The 18066-nt window shown below is 32.1% G+C and overlaps 2 protein-coding genes across 3 annotated transcripts; one reads left to right on the top strand and one right to left on the bottom strand.

The window, feature by feature from the left end:
- Positions 1–1125: 1125 nt before the first annotated feature.
- On the top strand, positions 1126–4280 carry LOC143572013 (sulfite oxidase-like). Of its 2 annotated transcripts, XM_077057285.1 has the most exons (11): positions 1126–1414; positions 1846–1908; positions 1990–2026; positions 2126–2207; positions 2278–2396; positions 2481–2576; positions 2662–2772; positions 2864–2965; positions 3581–3628; positions 3699–3918; positions 3990–4280. In XM_077057285.1, the coding sequence occupies exons 2-11, from the start codon at positions 1895–1897 to the stop codon at positions 4100–4102; spliced, it is 942 nt and encodes a 313-aa protein (XP_076913400.1). In that variant the 5' UTR covers positions 1126–1414; positions 1846–1894; the 3' UTR covers positions 4103–4280. The 2 variants fall into 2 exon arrangements, with proteins under 2 accessions (XP_076913400.1, XP_076913401.1); XM_077057286.1 differs by lacking the exons at positions 1126–1414; positions 1846–1908; positions 1990–2026 and having other exon boundaries at positions 2041–2207.
- A 1141-nt stretch (positions 4281–5421) lies between these two features.
- LOC143572012 (SWI/SNF complex component SNF12 homolog) lies at positions 5422–7502 on the bottom strand. Its single transcript, XM_077057284.1, has 3 exons — positions 7477–7502; positions 5803–7346; positions 5422–5614 (listed from the first exon to the last, which is right to left on the bottom strand). The coding sequence occupies exons 2-3, from the start codon at positions 7275–7277 to the stop codon at positions 5554–5556; spliced, it is 1536 nt and encodes a 511-aa protein (XP_076913399.1). The 5' UTR covers positions 7278–7346; positions 7477–7502; the 3' UTR covers positions 5422–5553.
- Positions 7503–18066: the final 10564 nt, after the last annotated feature.

Genomic DNA, 18066 nt, shown 5'->3' with positions numbered 1-18066 from the left:
CTTTGAGTCCACTAATATCTTCATGGAGATTGCATATGGTATTGTTTATGGTGTTTTTTCTACTTTGATCACAAACCCTAGGAAAGTTGTAAAGTTGAAGAGATGACAAGAATTACCATATCTTATGGGACGGCTATACCTTACCACTTTGAGTACTTGTAATGTTTGATGTCATTATTTTTTTTATTTGTAAATAAATGTCCTTAATTTAAGCAGATAAAATCATTGTTGATGGCAGGTTTTGAAATTTTAATCAGCATAAAGGATTGAATGTGTGTTAATTGGTGAGTAGTTATAGTTGAAATTTATCTAAGAGATGAAAGAGATACTCAAACTAAAGTCAATTAAGTTGCCTGTTCACGAATGATAGAATGGGTAAAGAGGTGGGCATACGCGAGCTGGTTGTGCACATGTATACTGGTGTATGCATATATATTGGATTGATGATGTTATAAAGTAACCGTTACTTAACTTGCATAAACAAAAAGTTTCTACTTGGTGCCTTACAAACTGACAAGCAAGAATATTAACAAATATATATGCATCCATTAATATTTTAGTGCGCACCCCCATCCACACACACACAAAACAAATGAAAATGCAAAAATGTGATTGCACTGATAACCCATTATACACCACGTCAAACACTACAAACCAATACAAAGAGATAAGTTACTCAAGCACGCAGCAACGCGCGGGCACTGTTTAGTATATTACAACAAGACAGCCCAGCCCACAGAATGCAATAACCGCCTAATGCTAGTTACTAAAGTACGAATGCTTTCCTCACAGCCATCTGACAGCCATTCATCTCACCCTTCATTTTTCCTGAAACACATCTACACCGTCCACTAACCTCTACAGAATCTTGTAGATTCCACATTCACCTTGTCCTTGGCTTGTCCGACTTCACGTTTTCTATTTCTTCATCATTACCATCTTTCACACTCACACAAGCAGCAGAATCCATCCATTAAAGGAAATAATAAAAATGCCAGGAATCAGAGCACCATCTAATTATTCTGAAGAACCTCCACGTCATCCGGCTCTCAAAATCAATGCTAAGGCAAGCTAGCTATATTTTACTTTTACAATTATTATCCGTTATTGCTTTCATTCGTTTCAAACCCTAATTTACGACTTGAATTAGCGTGTGGAACTCATCTGTAGAGTTCGATTGTCATGCAGTGTGTGATCATTCAGTTATTATAGATACTGGATTAATTATGCGTGCGTACGCTTTGGATCAGATATTGAACTTATCTATTCGCTTGTTAGATTGATTAGTTTTGGTACAGGAGCCGTTTAACGCCGAGCCGCCACGTCAGGCCTTGGTTTCTTCGTATGTGACGCCTACGTAGTTGCTCTACAAGAGAAATCATGGACCGATTCCTGTTATTGATGACATCGAAAGGTCTCGATTACAATTGTTTTTACGATGAGCAGTGTTGTAGACATCGCTAGCTAGGTGGTAATTGACGACCGTTGGGGTACCGACTAGCTATTAATAGGATTGGATTTCTTAAATAAGTATATAAAGTTTTGAAAAATCACATATAAAAGTTCACATAAACTTAAACATAACAAATTAATGAGAAAAATCAATAGCTGCGTTTAACGGGTTAAAACCAAAGTAGATTGTCCTTTCTCAAAAAAAAAAGGTCCAATTTGGGCGTCTAGGACCGACTACCGGTTAAATGGTTAATCCCACCAATTAGCTGAAAATTAATCAGTAACTCATCGTTTAGCGATTAATCACCTATTGATCCCGATTTTTACAACGCTGATTATGAGATTTATTTTTGAATTTCTTTTGATATTGACATTATACAATTTCATAAACAGATACAGTGTTTCTGTTGTTGGGTTAATTGAGAAACCAAAAGAGCTGTTTATGAAGGATATTATGTGAGTAATGATCTCTGTTCTGTTAGATTTATATTCATGATATTTAGTTTTAGAAAACTCATTATGCTGTTTGAACTACAGGAGTCTTCCAAAATATAATGTGACTGCTACTTTACAGGTCTTATTTTCATTTCACGTTCAAAAAGATGTCATTGGCAAATCACAAATAAATAGGTTTTTGTTACCACCGTTTTAACTTTAATTTAACCTCATGCAGTGCGCTGGTAATAGAAGAACTGCAATGAGCAAAACCAGAACTGTAAAAGGAGTCGGGTGGGATGTTTCTGCCTTAGGAAATGGTTAGTCTCCAATCCCACAATTTTAGATTATTTTGGAATTAAAGTTGTTGAATTTGTGTTTTTTTTCCAGCAATTTGGGGTGGGGCAAAACTTGCAGATGTTCTTGAATTAGTTGGTATATCCAAATTTACAAGTGTCACACCAACAGGTGGAAAACATGTTGAGTTTGTGAGTGTTGACAAGTGCAAGGTTTGTATCACTTGTTCAAGGGAACTTTTAGTGTTATATTCCGATTCCAACTTATTTTATTCATGGTTTCTCGCTTGATTGTAGGAAGAAAATGGAGGTCCTTACAAGGCATCGATTCCATTAATTCAAGCAACAAATCCTGAAGCTGATGTTTTGCTTGCTTATGAAATGAATGGAGAGGTATTACTAAATACATAATCTTTCTGCATATTTTATTTTTGTAGTTAGCTTTAGTTTTACTTATTGGTTTGTCAAACTGTACTAGACACTCAACAGGGATCATGGGTATCCACTGAGAGTAGTTGTCCCAGGGGTTATTGGTGCTCGTTCCGTGAAGTGGCTGGATAAGATCAACATAGACTCCCAAGTCTGCCAGGTTAGTTTGACTGATATTATTATTGTTAACAGTGAAATTATATGCCCTTCTTTGTGTTTCCTTAGACTATACTTTGTTGCTATTTTTCCAGGGATTCTTTATGCAAAAAGACTATAAAATGTTTCTGCCTTCAGTAAACTGGGACAACATTGACTGGTCGACCAGGAGGCCACAAATGGATTTCCCTGTACAGGTGCTTCTTCCTTCAAAAGCACGATATGTCTTATTAATTCCAAATAGAGGTCTAATTGGCGGGTTGGGTAAATGGTTAAAAGTGATTCTTTTTTGTACTAGTCATAAGCAGCTGGAACCAAAGGATTTTTAGCTAGCGGTATTAAGGTGCTTATTTAAGGTAGCGCTGACCTGTGAATCTGTGGGACCTGAAACAGTCTGTTCTAAATGTTTGTGAATTTTCGAAAATAAATAGTGTGTGAAATTAGAATATTTCAATAATAATCTTATTGTTTGAATAAACTGATTTTAAGGTGCACATTAAAAACAACTCTTTGAACAATGACCGGCCCATTTTTTATTAAGCTATTTTGTTTATTTTTCGAGCTGGACTCATTAGAGAGAATGCATAACTCAAATTGACCCATCTACAATTAAATAGGTTGAAGTTGACACCTCTGTATCTCCAAGGATACAATGTTGATTGTCACTTCATATTGAAATTTTATTGTTCAGCAACTTCGCTTACAAATCCAGTATTCCAGTATATTTTATGATTTTATGACAACTAGCATATGCTATCATGAGTGGTAAGAATCTAGATTTCTGACTTCATTTGTGGGTTGCTTATTGGCAGAGTGCAATATGCTCCTTGGAGGATGTAAATGTGGGGAGGAACGGAAAGGTTGGTAAACTACAGTACCCATGTGTTTTAAGTAATGTTATTTGTCTTGATTTATAAATGTTTTCTGCAGATAGCTATAAAAGGGTATGCGGTTTCAGGAGGTGGGCGTGGAATTGAACGGGTTGATATATCCACTGATGATGGTAAAACCTGGAAGGAAGCTACTAGATACCAAAGACCAGGCATTAAATACATAGCTGATGATGAAAAAAGTGATAAATGGGCATGGGTTCTTTTTGAAACAGAGGCTGATGTACACTCCAATACAGTTATAGTTGCCAAAGCAGTATGTCATCTCTCTTTCTGATTGCATAACTCATTTCCATTGTATATATTTTTTAAAATATTAATGAGCAGATAGACATCGCTGCAAATGTTCAACCTGAAAAGGTTGAAGACATCTGGAACTTGAGAGGGATTCTAAACACATCATGGCATCGTGTTCATGTGCAAGTGAGGCATTCAAGCATGTAAACTGTAAAGGTAGACAAACACAGAAGCATGCAATAAGACGATCAGGGGTGGTAAAATATCTGACTATCCCTGCACTATTTCTGCAATCTTGTACTACAAATTTCAGGAGTGATTCTCATTTTGTTACTGGTTTTTGTAACATAAATTAATTTTTATGCATGGGCATGCCACCCTTTTGAAAATTTCCTTGATAATATTTCATTGATGATCGAGTTTTGATTGAAAAATGTGTGCATGAATAGCCCACATATTTGCTCGCGAAATCTTGTTAGAGATCTACACGTAAAACTCCTAAAAAGTGTTCGGAAGGAAATGGACAAGTTTTCGAATTGATTCTTGCATGTTCATTAACAGAAACAGAGGCTTGATTCTTTCAATCTTCATACGTTGCATGCTCATAAACAGAAATAGAGGCCTCACCTCCTTCGGTGCATCCTCATCCATAGATGACTTGCTATTAGAATTTAGAAAGTCATAGGCGATAAAGGTCTAGTATTAGAAGTCTGTGAATCGTGTTCACGAGTCCATGTTTGGTTCCTTCCCTAGTTACATTGTTACATTACCTGTGCGATAGGTGCACTTATCTATATCTGTGTATGTAGTTGGTTAATAATTATCATTCTTATAAATTTAAAACCGCTGTGCAATAAGTCACTATTTTCTATACACAATTACAATCTTGCCAGCAATGGTCAAATTTTGTGGTTTGAGTGACGAGCGTTGGTGGTGACTCCCACCACATCAATTCGCAGAGTTTAAGGGGTGGCGTGGTGTTTGCTGCAGCATTGCACATGCCACGTCATCCACCCCAACTGTTTACCGCACACATAACAAATAACCTTGGTGATTCTCTAAATTACACAAGGTAGTGAATAATACACACAGCTAAAAGAGCTAAGCCAATTACAACAGCGCAATACCGATGAAAACAGCTGATGCCTAGGAAGATCATTTGTCGGTCATTCTATTCAGCTTAACCGGTTAAAAAATAGTGGACCACTGAATTCACCGGTTGAATTATCAGTCTAGTTTCAATACATATTGATATAACTTTTTTATAATTTATTTTTGTAGAAAAGAAGTGTAATTAACGTCACACGACAACTAGTGCTTACGGACTTATTCAAAATATGAACGTACTTGATACACAACTCAGTATAAATATCCACATTCTACAAAAAAAAAAGAAACAAAATAATAAAAAGAATAATAATAAGTATGAATCCATGATGATCGTGGAACAAAACTATTCTTACTTTCTTAGATTTTAAAATTTTCATTTGGTGACAAAAGAGACAGTAATTTCTAAGCTAGAATACCAGACATGACCAGAAGTAAAGATGTTCTAACTAGTAATATGCAGCAACACTGCTGATACACCGGAAAACGTTTGCTAGCACATTCAAAGAGCAATTACCATTTTACCCATGTTCCATCAGCATATTTCCAAACTAATGATGTGCCATCTTAGCTGGTCTGCGATTCAGATAACGGATGACTGCATCTTCAATCCTACACATTCACAAAACCACAATTACATAAGATTTAGAAATGACAAAATCACATTTAAACCCATCGTAACAGCAACAGTAGGCTATATATAGTATTAAGTTGCAATCAATATTTAATAAGGCATTAAATAAAGCACAAGAAATACGCATATAAAGACGATATAGTACGTAAACAAAATGGTGAATTACCAAGGCTGGTTATAGAAATCGGCCTGACTTTCCTTTTCAGCATTACGGCTTGCTTCCCCTGCCAGAGTCTTCAAATCTTTACCTTGGGATTCAATCAAAGCATCAATAAACTCGACAGGTGACTCGCTAAATCCAAGAAAAAAAGCCCGTCTTTTGCGATGCTCGTTTATCTTTCTTATTGTTGTACATATCGCCTCGTCACATCCTTCGATTTCTTTAATTTTTTCATTATTAGACAATAAAGCATTCAAATCTTTTTGTACTATAAGTGGCACATCCACCACCACATCATAACACGCATTGCCAGCTGGACTGTTTCCCGAGAGCTTGATCTTATGCTCCAAATGTATCGGTTGTGGTGGAGACAAATGGGTTGAAATCTTTTGTGACAGCATGCAGAATTTCACTTTTTCTTCACCGAATACTTCAAGAAGCGGCGGATCACAATTAAAATAAGACGGATCATCTGCATTTTGTAACTTTCTAGCTTTCACGTATTGCCAGATGGCAGAAATAATTCTCGCTCGGGTACCAACTTCAACTCCAAGAACTTCCATCAGCTGAGACGAAAGTTTAAACTTCTCAGGCAGATAACTCATTTCTAACCATATATTCACACTAAACTCCTTATCACCCTTTCTTTTGACTTCAAACCCTTCATGAGGCGTCGGTGCTCTAGAACCATCCCACACGATCATATGACTATCGGGATACAGTTTTTGGTCCAGTGCGATAGTAACCCTCTTAAAGAAAGACGAAAACTTCGGGTACATCGGGTTTGGCTGCGGCATCAAACCAGCCTGATCAGGATCCATTCCTTCTTCCAATATTCTCCCTATTATCTTCATCGTCCAAGAAGGCGGTTCAGCATTCGGCATTTTGGAAACCGTGTTAGTCTGGTTCGCAAACGTGTTAAAAACATATATTCTAAGCGTTTTCTGAATCGAAGGCGGATCTTTCATAGCTTCTTGGATATCTATCTTCTTTCTCATTAACGCCGCGTCCACCCGTGACTCAAACTCAAGAAGCTGCGTATACAAAGCCGACGACGGCAGAATCGCCGCCACTCGTTCCTGCAACTGTTTACCCAGCGTCTTCTGTTTCTTCTTATGACGAGCAGCTGGCGTAAGCTCCATCATCCGCATCGGAGAAACGGTATTCGCGTTCGACACGCCGGGCGGCCGTCCAAGTGGTTTCGACGGCACACGTTTGGCCGATCCTTGAAACGGGGGTGAACTAGTAGCTAAAGGTCCATGGGACTGGTTAATAGACAGTCCTTGAGCCTGAAGCTGGGCTTGGAATTGGGCATGGTTGGCTTGAGCATGGGCTGCGGCTTTCGCCTGCGCGTTAAACTGTGCATGCGCGATGGCTTGGGCGTGCGCCTGGGCGGCGGAAAACTGGGAGAGTTGAAATTGTTTTGGCATGAATTGGGAATTAGGGTTCTTTTGGGGATTAGTGTTGTTGTTTCCAGACATGAGTTTATATAAATTGATTAATTTTTAAACCCCAATTATCACAATGCTGATTCAATTTCCATTCAAATCCTAAATTGCAAAACAAATAACATGCAAATTGGTTAAAAAAACACATATGAGATTTGAATCGAAAATTAATACTAGATCATGAAAATAGAATCGAATTATTATAAGATAAGAGATCTGTGAGTGTGCTTACGAGATGGTGTTTCAGGTTTCAGTTTCAGTTTCCAGAGTGAGTGTAGATCGAGAGTTATGTATTTGTTAATAATAATAATAATAATATTGTACCAGATTTAGTTTATTTCCCGTCCGGTTCTTGGATGGCTGTATAAACCCGGTCCTGGTCCCGGTCCCGGTCCGGTTTGGTTTCTAATGATATTTTTTTCGGTTTCGGTTTCTCTTTTTTTTATTCTTTTGTTACATGAAAGTAGGGTTGTAAACGAATCAAATCGAACAAGGTCTTGTTCTTTTTTGTCGGTTAAGTTTTTATATGATAAACGGATTGTTCACGAACAACTAACTGAACGGAATTTCATGTTCGTTTTCATTTGTGAAGTGAATAAACTGGTTCGTGAACGGTTCACGAACACAAACAATATTTTATTTTAGTTGAGTAACCGGAATAGTCAGTGTCAATTGTTTAGTCTGGCTACTAAGTTTGTGTTATTGTTTTTTCTTTTCACAATCGTACTCAAATGATATTTTTCATATGTTAAATTTTTGTTTTTATAGTTAATAATTTGCTTAAATCTATATGATGAGATCATAAAAGTTATTAAAAAGTATTAAAATCTTTAATGAACAAACATAAACATACGTAAATGAACACATTATCGAATGTTCTTGAATACAATTTAAAGAATATGGTCATTGTTCATGTTCATTCATTTAGTTAATCGAACGAAATTTCCTGTTCATGTTCATTCATTTATTAAACAAAAGAACCTAAACGAACTTACCGTTGAACAATTCACCAAATATTCGGTTCGTTTGCGTCATATAAAAAGTAATATCAAAAGTTGGTGACGTGGAAAGTCTTGAGCTTAGGCTTGGCCTGGGCCAAGACATGGTTGTTGGGCTTTAGTGGGATGGATCAGGTTGGAGACAAAAAATAATTTGTCTTTAATATTTAGTTTGACATTTCAAGCAAAATAAAAGGCTCACTAGCTTGTGGGGAGCATTAGACCATCATTTCATTAGGTAATAGTGTACGAATTGATCTTGTAATATGATGGTCAATAAACCATTTATAGTGGATGACATTATGTGGTGTTTTGGAGTCATAATGCTTGAGAACACCGCCTCCTCAGGCATTATGGATGACATTATGGTGGTAAGCATTATGTACATAACGCTAGTATGACACAAGTTTTGAGGGTTTTGTGAGTGAGAGGTAGAGAGAGAGGGAGGAGAGAGAGGCGTTTTGAGGCATTTTTCCCACTACGCCAACTTTTTGCAAAATGCCTAAAAACTGACTAGGCGCCACATGTCGTAAAATGTCCGAGTGTGCCACGCATTGTCTAACTCTATATTGACACACCTCATGTAACCCCCCTACATCATTAACAATCTAATACAATCACATTATCTTGGTTTAATTCTTATTTACATGTAGAAAAAAAAGATTAAGGTTTCATTTGACCAAATATAATTTTGTTGGACTTTCTTCTTCTTCTATTATTATTATTATTATTAATCTTTTTTTCAAAATAAACATGAATTCTTGAAACATGCTTTCAATTTCACCCCCATACAAGAACTACAACATGGATAATGTCATAAATACATCAAAGGTTGAGTGAACAAACCAATTACTTCTTTACACTAAAGTACAATCAATCTTGACTCTAGAAAGTCAACTGATGTTATTTATTTATCACACATCTTCTCAAGCTACCATCACACAACAATTCATAATGAAATGACTCAGCTGAATGTTGTTGTCAAGTAATTCCCATTCCGGCAAGCAATCAGACTCCGCGTCCGGGCTACACGTATAAATCGCCATCGAGCTTCTTGACGTCAAGATTGTTGACGCCCCGATCACAACTAATTTATTGCCAAATGACTTAAATGCCACACCCCAACCGCGGTTATAATCAGCCCGCACCGGGACCAAACCCAACTGCTTCCAAGTGTTGCTTTTCTTTAAATAAACTTTTAACAAATTTTGTTGCTTTTCTTTAGGATATTGTTTGCATTGTATTATTATTATGTACCAAACTGAAAGTGACATAGAGATGTTACCGGTCAAAGAATAAGGTTAAGGAGTAGGATCGAACACGCATCCCACTCGGTAGATTTTGCTGTCAGTTGGTCAGCCAGTCAGATATGAAGAAGATATACGGCACGGCTCTTTGGAATGAATATATTGGTGATTAAATGGTTAGTGACAAGATGTGTCCAATTGGAATGCTTATATTACAATTACCTATTTGTATAATAATAATAATAATAATAATAATAATAATAATAATAATAATAATAATACAATGCAAACAATATCCTAACTACTACTGCTCCATCGACTATTATCTTCCACCCCTGATGACATTTTTTATTTTTATTGTTTTCTTGTTTCATATAATATAAAACTCATGTTTGACTCCCACTTCAAGTGTTTATCGTTTAGGTTTCTTGATTTATTTTGTAGTTTTTAAAATATTGAGTTTTGTAATTTAGTAAGGGTTTAGAAAGGGATAGCAACGCAGCTTGTTGGTTTTCTGTTTCGATGTAATCACTACTTTTTAATTTATATATTTAAAAAAAAAATTTATTTTGTTAATTTAAGAGTTAATTTCGTTGTACTAGTAAATCAAATCGAATTCAGTTAGATTCAGAATTAAGCGAACAAGGATTATGTTCTTTTTTGGTTTTCAGTTGAATAAACGAAATGACTTTTTTTTAAAGTTTTATTAAAACAGGTTGTTTATAATTATTTGTTATTGAATTCGGTCAGGCTAAATAGGAAAAAAAATTAGAATAACCATTATTTCTTTATTAATGTAACCATTTCTTCATTTCTTGTTTTGTAATTCAAAAAATGGTAGCGACGAAGGTTATTGTCTGCTTACCTTATGTTTTGATGTAATAATTACTTTTCGTTTTACTACATGTATTTCTTTCATCAAATAGATTACTTTAAATTTAGTTTCAAAACAGAATTTGAATATTTAAAGACCTTTATCTTTATTTAGGAGTGTTAGAAATAGAGATTACTTGTCCAAATTTGTTATACTTGGCTGCTATTTTAGACTTTTTAACTTCAAATAGAAGTGGGTAATATATTTTAGTAAACAATCGCAAACTTGTTTTCTTATGTCAACTATTTATGAAAACGATTTATTAGTTAAAACACGTGATTTAAAAGGATATCTATGTATGATAAATTCATAAAAAAATGTATATATACTTTTTTTTTCATATTGGCCACACAATCTCTAATTTTACAATATCTAAAATCCATCTAAATATCCACTATAAGACACGCACACGCATATAATTACTTTTATTTTTTTGAGTGTTATTGAATAAGGACGTAAAAAAAGATTCGATTAAGAAATTTTGAAACCTGGAATATCCGAATTTTTGGATTCGGATAGGATTTCAAAAATGTTTAAATAACTCAGATACCCGAAATATCTTACTTCTCGTTTCTCAAAATTGTCATTGAATATCTCTCGCCCTCGTGAAACCCCCTAATAGGCTAATATCATAATCTGATGACTCGTAATAGCCGGTTTAAATTTATCTTTAAAATTTGGGTATTGCTACCCACCCACCATTTCCCGCCACCACCACCACTAGCCATCGCTGACACTCGCTGCGCCACAACCCCACCCCTTCATACTGCCAATCACTACCACCGCCCACCACCTTCTTTTACAGCCAACCACCATCACCACCCGCCTCCCACCTCCTGCTACCACCACTGTCACTACTACAACCATCACCAACCGCCACCGCACACCACCGTTCCACCGCCACTACCACCACTATTACCCCCACCCACCACTACCATCGTCACTCACCAGTCACCATGAATTTTATTTTATTCAATCGTCTTTAATGTCTACCTAAAAACATAAAATGATAATCCATTCAGTTTCTATTTACTATATGGTAACCAAACAAGACATTGAATGATAATGATCAATTCCATTCTTTTGTCCAATTCATTCCCCCATCCATTTAATTCCTTTGTCTATTTCTTTCACTCGTGCATTTCATCATCACATACCAAACAAACTCAGATACGTAAATAAAGTAATTAAGAATTCAAACATTTTGATGTGTAAAACCATAGAAATCGAATACATCATTAAATTTACCTCATAATTCAGGTCTTTCAATAACTTTGTACATGATTGCCAAACAACCTCTTGATGTTATAGCCACTTAGCTAATTAAAAAATTGAACTTACAATTACGAGCCGCTTAACTTGTTAATGCATTTATTTTTTACGTTTATTCAAACAAGTCCTTTCATTCATAGTTTTCACCAATCAACGAAAAGGTGAGATTTGATTAACATGTTACCATCCTATGAACTAAGAAGTGTTAACTATCTTTTTATAGATAAAAACATAAATCTGGAAAACGTAATCAAGATATACATCTAATCAAACATGATAACATCAATTGAAACATCAAAAACTAAATCTACAATATCACTTTTAAAACAAATTCTTGAGACACCCATAATTATTTGAACACAGCTAAAAGTTGTTTTATTTATGATTTCATCATTTTAATTAGCATTGATATAATTATACCAAGAGTTATTTAATAAAAAAGTTACTAATTACTCTTAATATATATTTTTTTTTTCATCAAAATCATTTTGTTTAAATGCATATAACAATAATAAACTACATGTGTAGCAAAAAATAATTCTCATAATAGGGTAGATTATTTATAAAAATATCGTATATTTAGAGAAACGGAGTATTCACATATTTTTATAATTTAATATTTTTTCATTTAATTGAAAATAAATAGCATTGTTGTTAAAATAATAAATACTTTTGTATGTTTATACTTTTAAAATGTTGTATTAGCATTTAACCTTTATACTGCCTTCTAGTTACATTATTTACAACAATTTAAATTCCAATCTGGTGTATATATATATCAACAGATAATAAAACTGAAAAGTACTCGCTATTCATAGTATAGTTTCAAAACCAAACTCCAACAAATGTTGTATTTTAGAATGTGTAACTCCAAAGTATTCCGTTTGTCTTGAAACATTATTAATTTTATGTTACCCAAACAAATGTTTCCAAAAAACATTAAAATAAACTTTTCTGTTTATTCATTAAAAAACGCTAGTTAGTTCCAATTTGGTGTTTTATATTGACTCTAAATTTTCAATTATCAATAAAATAATTAAAATTTTCTCTAAAACCAAATATTATATTTATACAAATAAATAATAAACATTTATCATTAAAGCCACTACAACGGCTAATTAGGCTTTTTAGCAGTTAAAATAGTATGAATATTGAATAGTGGAACTGAGCTTGTCATCTAGCAAGTGGAATTAGCTCCAAGCCACCTTAGTCTTCATCTTCTTAAAACTGATTTTGTGTTACGAATCTAATTTTTTTAAACAAACTTATGTGGTTTTTAATTAAACAAATTAATGAAAGTAGTAAGAAAATCAAACATTCAAGCAAGAACTCAAAAAGAGCCACAAGACACTGTCTTGTTATAGTAATAGTCTATATCTTAGTACAAGTTGTAAAAATTATTGATCTTTTCATGAGCTAAACTTCTTAATTCTTGTTACATTATATATCCGGTGAAAATTTTTTAACTAGTGTGAAAACCATATAAATTGTCACTGAATATATACACTAGTAAGTTTGATACATTTTCATCTAGATTACCCAAACAAACGTGAAATTCTTAAATGCAACAGTATTGTTTTGCATTTAGCATTTAATTATGGTATCTCAAAAAATGAATAGCTTCAAGATATATCTGTTAGTTAAACATGATTATAATATTGAAGCTCGAAAACATGAGAAACCTACTTTTACGTGACGTTAATATGCATGTTTATTTTGTTGTTTTTTGAAACTTTAGAATTGATGTTTTTCTTGATAGCTTGAATGATGTTCAATAGATAATTATTATTATTATTATTATTATTATTATTATTTTTTTTTTTTGCGGACTAAATGTTGCACTTGATAGGAATTCAACCCTTAATATTTTATATATACTTTAACCATCTTATCGTCCCATCAAAGTAGGAATGATAAAATACAATGTGTTAAAAAAAGGCTTTAGTTTTTTTGTTCTATTTTATATAATACATGTAATATCTCATACATGACGAGTTTCTTTCTAAGAATGAAATAGAGATTACCGGGTGAGTTGTTGATAAATCAGTGATCCAAATAGTTAAAAAGGAGAAAAGAAAATGAATTTTTGTAAATAAAGTTCGAAGTGGTTAAATTCCCGAAAGCATTGTTTAATATAAGTGTTAACTTTGGGTAGAAAAGTGGTGCAATTAATAATGGGGTTGTGTATCCACTCATTAGTGATTATATGGGCATGGTTGGTGGTTTTGCATAAAATACTTTATTCTTAATTATATTATAATCCGGGTTTCACTGTCGTAATCGTGTAGGCTTAGAATTAATCTTCATCGAGATAAGTGTATTAATTATATATATATATATATAAGTTTAAATAAAAAACAAGTGTTTTGTGAGAAGTATGAGAAGAGCTTTAAAATAAAACAAATCATCTAAATATGACACTATACAATGTAAATATGAAACAATACAATTATTTAGAAACTATCAATCTCAACCACTAGATCATAAATCCAATAGCCTGGATCTATTCTTATTCTTCTCACAAAAATATTGTTTTTTACATTAACCCTACCATATATATATATATATATATATATATATATATATATATATACTAGCTTTTGAACTCGTGTATTACACGGAATTTGTAAAATAATAAAGATAAAACTATCCTTTATTTGAAATAATGAACAAAACTATAGATTAAAAAAATATGTATTACAAACAATAAGAAGTCTATAATCTCAAATTTACAAATTCGATTTTTTATATACAACATTTGCAAAAATTGTTTTGACCAATTACTCGTGGATAACAATGATAATGAGATGAGAGATTAAAGAATTAGAAGATAAATTATAACCCATTTCTCAAAATTGTTTTGTCTCAAGACCCATGGATAAGTAGGATAAATAAGATGAGAAATTTGAGAATTAGAAATCAAATTATAACCCATTTGGCAAAATTATTTTGACCTTTGGCTAATGAATAGTTAGGATGAATGAGATTAAATATTAGAGAATTAGAAAGGAAATTATAACCCATTTGCCAATATGGTTTCGCTCAATAACCCGTGGATAGATAGGATGAATGAGAAGAGAGATTAGGCCAAGAATGAATGTGGGATTGCCACATCATCCTCATTATTTTCTTTTATTAGTATAGTTAGATATATATATATATATATAAAAGAGTTCAAATAAAAAGAAGTTGTTTCCTATAAATGGTAAGAACTAATAGAATTTTGACATTTGGTATTAAAACCTATGGTGAAAGAACAATTATAGGAAACTATGTCGGTTATAATTGTGAAAGAGTAATTGTAGGAAACTATGACGGTTTTGTAATTTTAAATCTCAACTATTGATTGATATGATCCAATGACTATGATTTATTCCTAGTCTTCCTAGAAAACTACTTGTTTTTATGATAACTCTCCCATATATATATATATATATATATATATATATGGGATGGTTCAAGAGAGAAATGATATTATTGTAAGAAATGTAAGAAATGAATATGAACCACTAGTTTTGTTTTAAGTTTTAAATGCTTAAATGTAAATAAAGAAACTATTAATTATTCTCTTTCTTCAATTAATATAACTAATAAACCATAATACTTATTTATTTAATTAATATAACTAATTAAATTATTATAATTAGAAAATATTTTCAATACTCATTTATTTTTATAACTTACCTTTTGTTTCTTGAATTTTTATTCTACACAAGTATAATTTATTCATACATTAAAATTGCTTTCTATCCAAAACTAATTTCTTCCAACTCAATATATTAATATCCATCAACACATACTTACATTATGATGAATAATACCAAAAAACAATTTTACATGTGTTTGCATTAGATATCAACAAAAAACATAAAACCTAAACAAAAGCGTATAATCTACACTTATTCTAAAATTAAGACAACATATAAGCTACACACGAAAAACATTTAACCTACATGCAAAATTCATCATCAATAAAATACACACGCACACGAAAACATATAACCTACACACAAAAAACATATAACCTACACACGAAAATTTTATCTTACACAAATACAACTTATTCATACGTTAATTTATTTTCAAAACTAATTTCTTCAAATTCAACATATCAATATCCATCAACACGTAGTTACATTGTGATTAATAATACAAAAACCTATCTTACACATGGTTGCATTAAATGTAAATAAAAAATATACAACCTACACAAAAACATATAACCTACACTTGTTCTAAGAATAAGAAAACATATAGTTTACATATGAAAAACATATGACCTACGCATGTGTAGGGTATGTGTATCTTTATGTAGTTTATATAATTGTTGATGTCGAATTACATATGTAGTTATATGCTTTTTATATGTTGTACGTTTTTATTGCTCAAAGCAAGTGTAGGTTATATAACTTTGTGTAGGTTGTATATTTATTGAACTTAAATACGTTGATATATGCTAATATATTGAGTGAAAATTATTTTTTTAATATAAAGAAATAGTATTATATGAATAAATTGTATTTATGTTGAATAAAATGAAGAATGTTTAAATAAAAAATAAAACTAAAGTAGTATTTTTATCTTTTTAATTATTATAGTTAAATTAGTTAGATATATTAATTAGAGATATTTATTATGGTTATATTAGTTGTATTAATTGGAGAGAGTGTGTGCATTTATTGTTGCATTTACATCTTTTTTATTTATTTTTAAATATTTAAAACCTAAAATAAAACTAGTGGCTCATATTCATTTATCTCATTTCTTGCAATAATTTGATTTCTTTCTTGAACTTAAACCTATATATATATATATATATATATATATATATATATATATATATATATATAAATACACACACACACTAGTTTTTATCCCCCGTTTTACGGGGGCTGTTTTACATTACTTTGTTTTGAATATTTATATACTTTTTGGGTTTAATTTTATTTATTGTAATTAAATTTATAATATACTTAAAGTTTGATGATAAAAAGGTTTCACAAATAACTAAGATCTTATAACCCGATTTATAAGTTATCTGGGTTTGGTAAGACCCAAGACCCGCTTATTTTTTTATTGTAAAATTGTTTTTTAATTATAAATAATAATTTTTCTAAAAAAAATCATATGATAATTTTTAGTATATCCTATTTTTTAGGATTTTCACATCAATAATTTGGTGAGAATAATTTTTAATTTAATGAGATGTTATAACCCGTTTAAGGAATATATGGGTTTGGTAAGACCCATACCCATAAATTCGGGTCAAATTCATGAGAAGCCTCAATTTAAAAATCAAGCAAATCTTGTGACTCCAAAAAAGGGGGAGCGACCACATCGCGACACGTAGGATTTTTATATTTTTGTTTATATATATTATAGATATATAGAAAAAGGTTTAAATAAAAAACAATTGTTTGTGAGAAGTGTGAAAAGACTTTAAAATAAAATACACCACCTAATATGACACAAATAGGAAACTATACAACTTTTAAAAACTACCAATCTCAACCACTAGATCTTAGATCCAATGGTCTACATCTATTCTTATGCTTATCACAAAACCATTGTTTTTTACGTTAAACCTACCCTATACACACACACACTAGTTTTATCCTCCGTATCACGCGAATTGTTTTATATTGTTGGTTTATGATATTTATATATTTTTTTGGGTTTTAATTTTATATATTGTAAGGAATTTCTTAATGTACTTAAGGTTTGATGATGAGAGAGTTTCACTAATAAACGAGATATTATAACTCGTTTAAAAATTATTAGGGTTTGGTGAGAGCCATGACCCGCTTATTTTTTACTATAAATTTGATCTAAATTAGAGCATCCACAATGGGTTTCATATCCCTAGGTTTGAATCTATGTGGCGTTCGTTGGACAAGCCTCATCACAAACTTCACCATTGTAGAAGAAGTTTGCTAAGTTGTTGTCCTTGGCTACAAACTTGTAATAAACAACCAAAGTGAATCCCAATGTCCCATCCCTCTCTCACACACACATATATATACTTTATATACATATATAGTTTTAATGGGTTTGTAAAGGTTTGTTGTTGTATTAAAAAGTAAGGTTTTTAAGAAAAAATTTAAAATTTGATGTGCCGATGATGTGTCGGTTTGTATGAGTTTGTTGTTGTAGATGCTCTTATAAACAATACATTTAAAAAAATCAAGGTTATTAAACTTTTAGTATATCCATATTATATGAGATTTTCATATCAAATATTTGGTGAAATTAATTTTTAATTTAAGGAGATGTTATAACTCGTTTAAGGGTAATTTGGGTTTGGTTATACTCGTACACATGTATTCGATTCAAATACATGATAAACCTCTTTTACAAATAAAGCAATTTAGTGGCTTAGAATGACGTAGGGAACAACCATAGATTTTAAATGTTTCGTTTTATATATATTC

Source organism: Bidens hawaiensis, unplaced genomic scaffold (genome assembly GCF_021521415.1).
Source record: "Bidens hawaiensis isolate Kalapana, Puna unplaced genomic scaffold, B.hawaiensis_p1.1 tig00025700_1, whole genome shotgun sequence".
Classification (NCBI taxonomy): Eukaryota; Viridiplantae; Streptophyta; class Magnoliopsida; order Asterales; family Asteraceae; genus Bidens; species Bidens hawaiensis.
The sequence above is the reverse complement of the archived record's forward strand: the minus strand, read 5'-3'. Positions and strand labels throughout refer to the sequence as shown.

Bases quoted from the DNA above. Each gene is read 5' to 3' on its own strand.
- LOC143572012 (XM_077057284.1), bottom strand. From the start codon at position 7,277: ATGTCTGGAAACAACAACACTAATCCCCAAAAGAACCCTAATTCCCAA. The intron at 5,615-5,802 runs GTAATTCACCAT...GTGAATGTGTAG, and splicing joins GATTTCTATAACCAGCCTTG to GATTGAAGATGCAGTCATCC.
- LOC143572013 (XM_077057285.1), top strand. The intron at 2,397-2,480 runs GTTTGTATCACT...GCTTGATTGTAG, and splicing joins TGAGTGTTGACAAGTGCAAG to GAAGAAAATGGAGGTCCTTA. The intron at 3,629-3,698 runs GTTGGTAAACTA...TGTTTTCTGCAG, and splicing joins ATGTGGGGAGGAACGGAAAG to ATAGCTATAAAAGGGTATGC.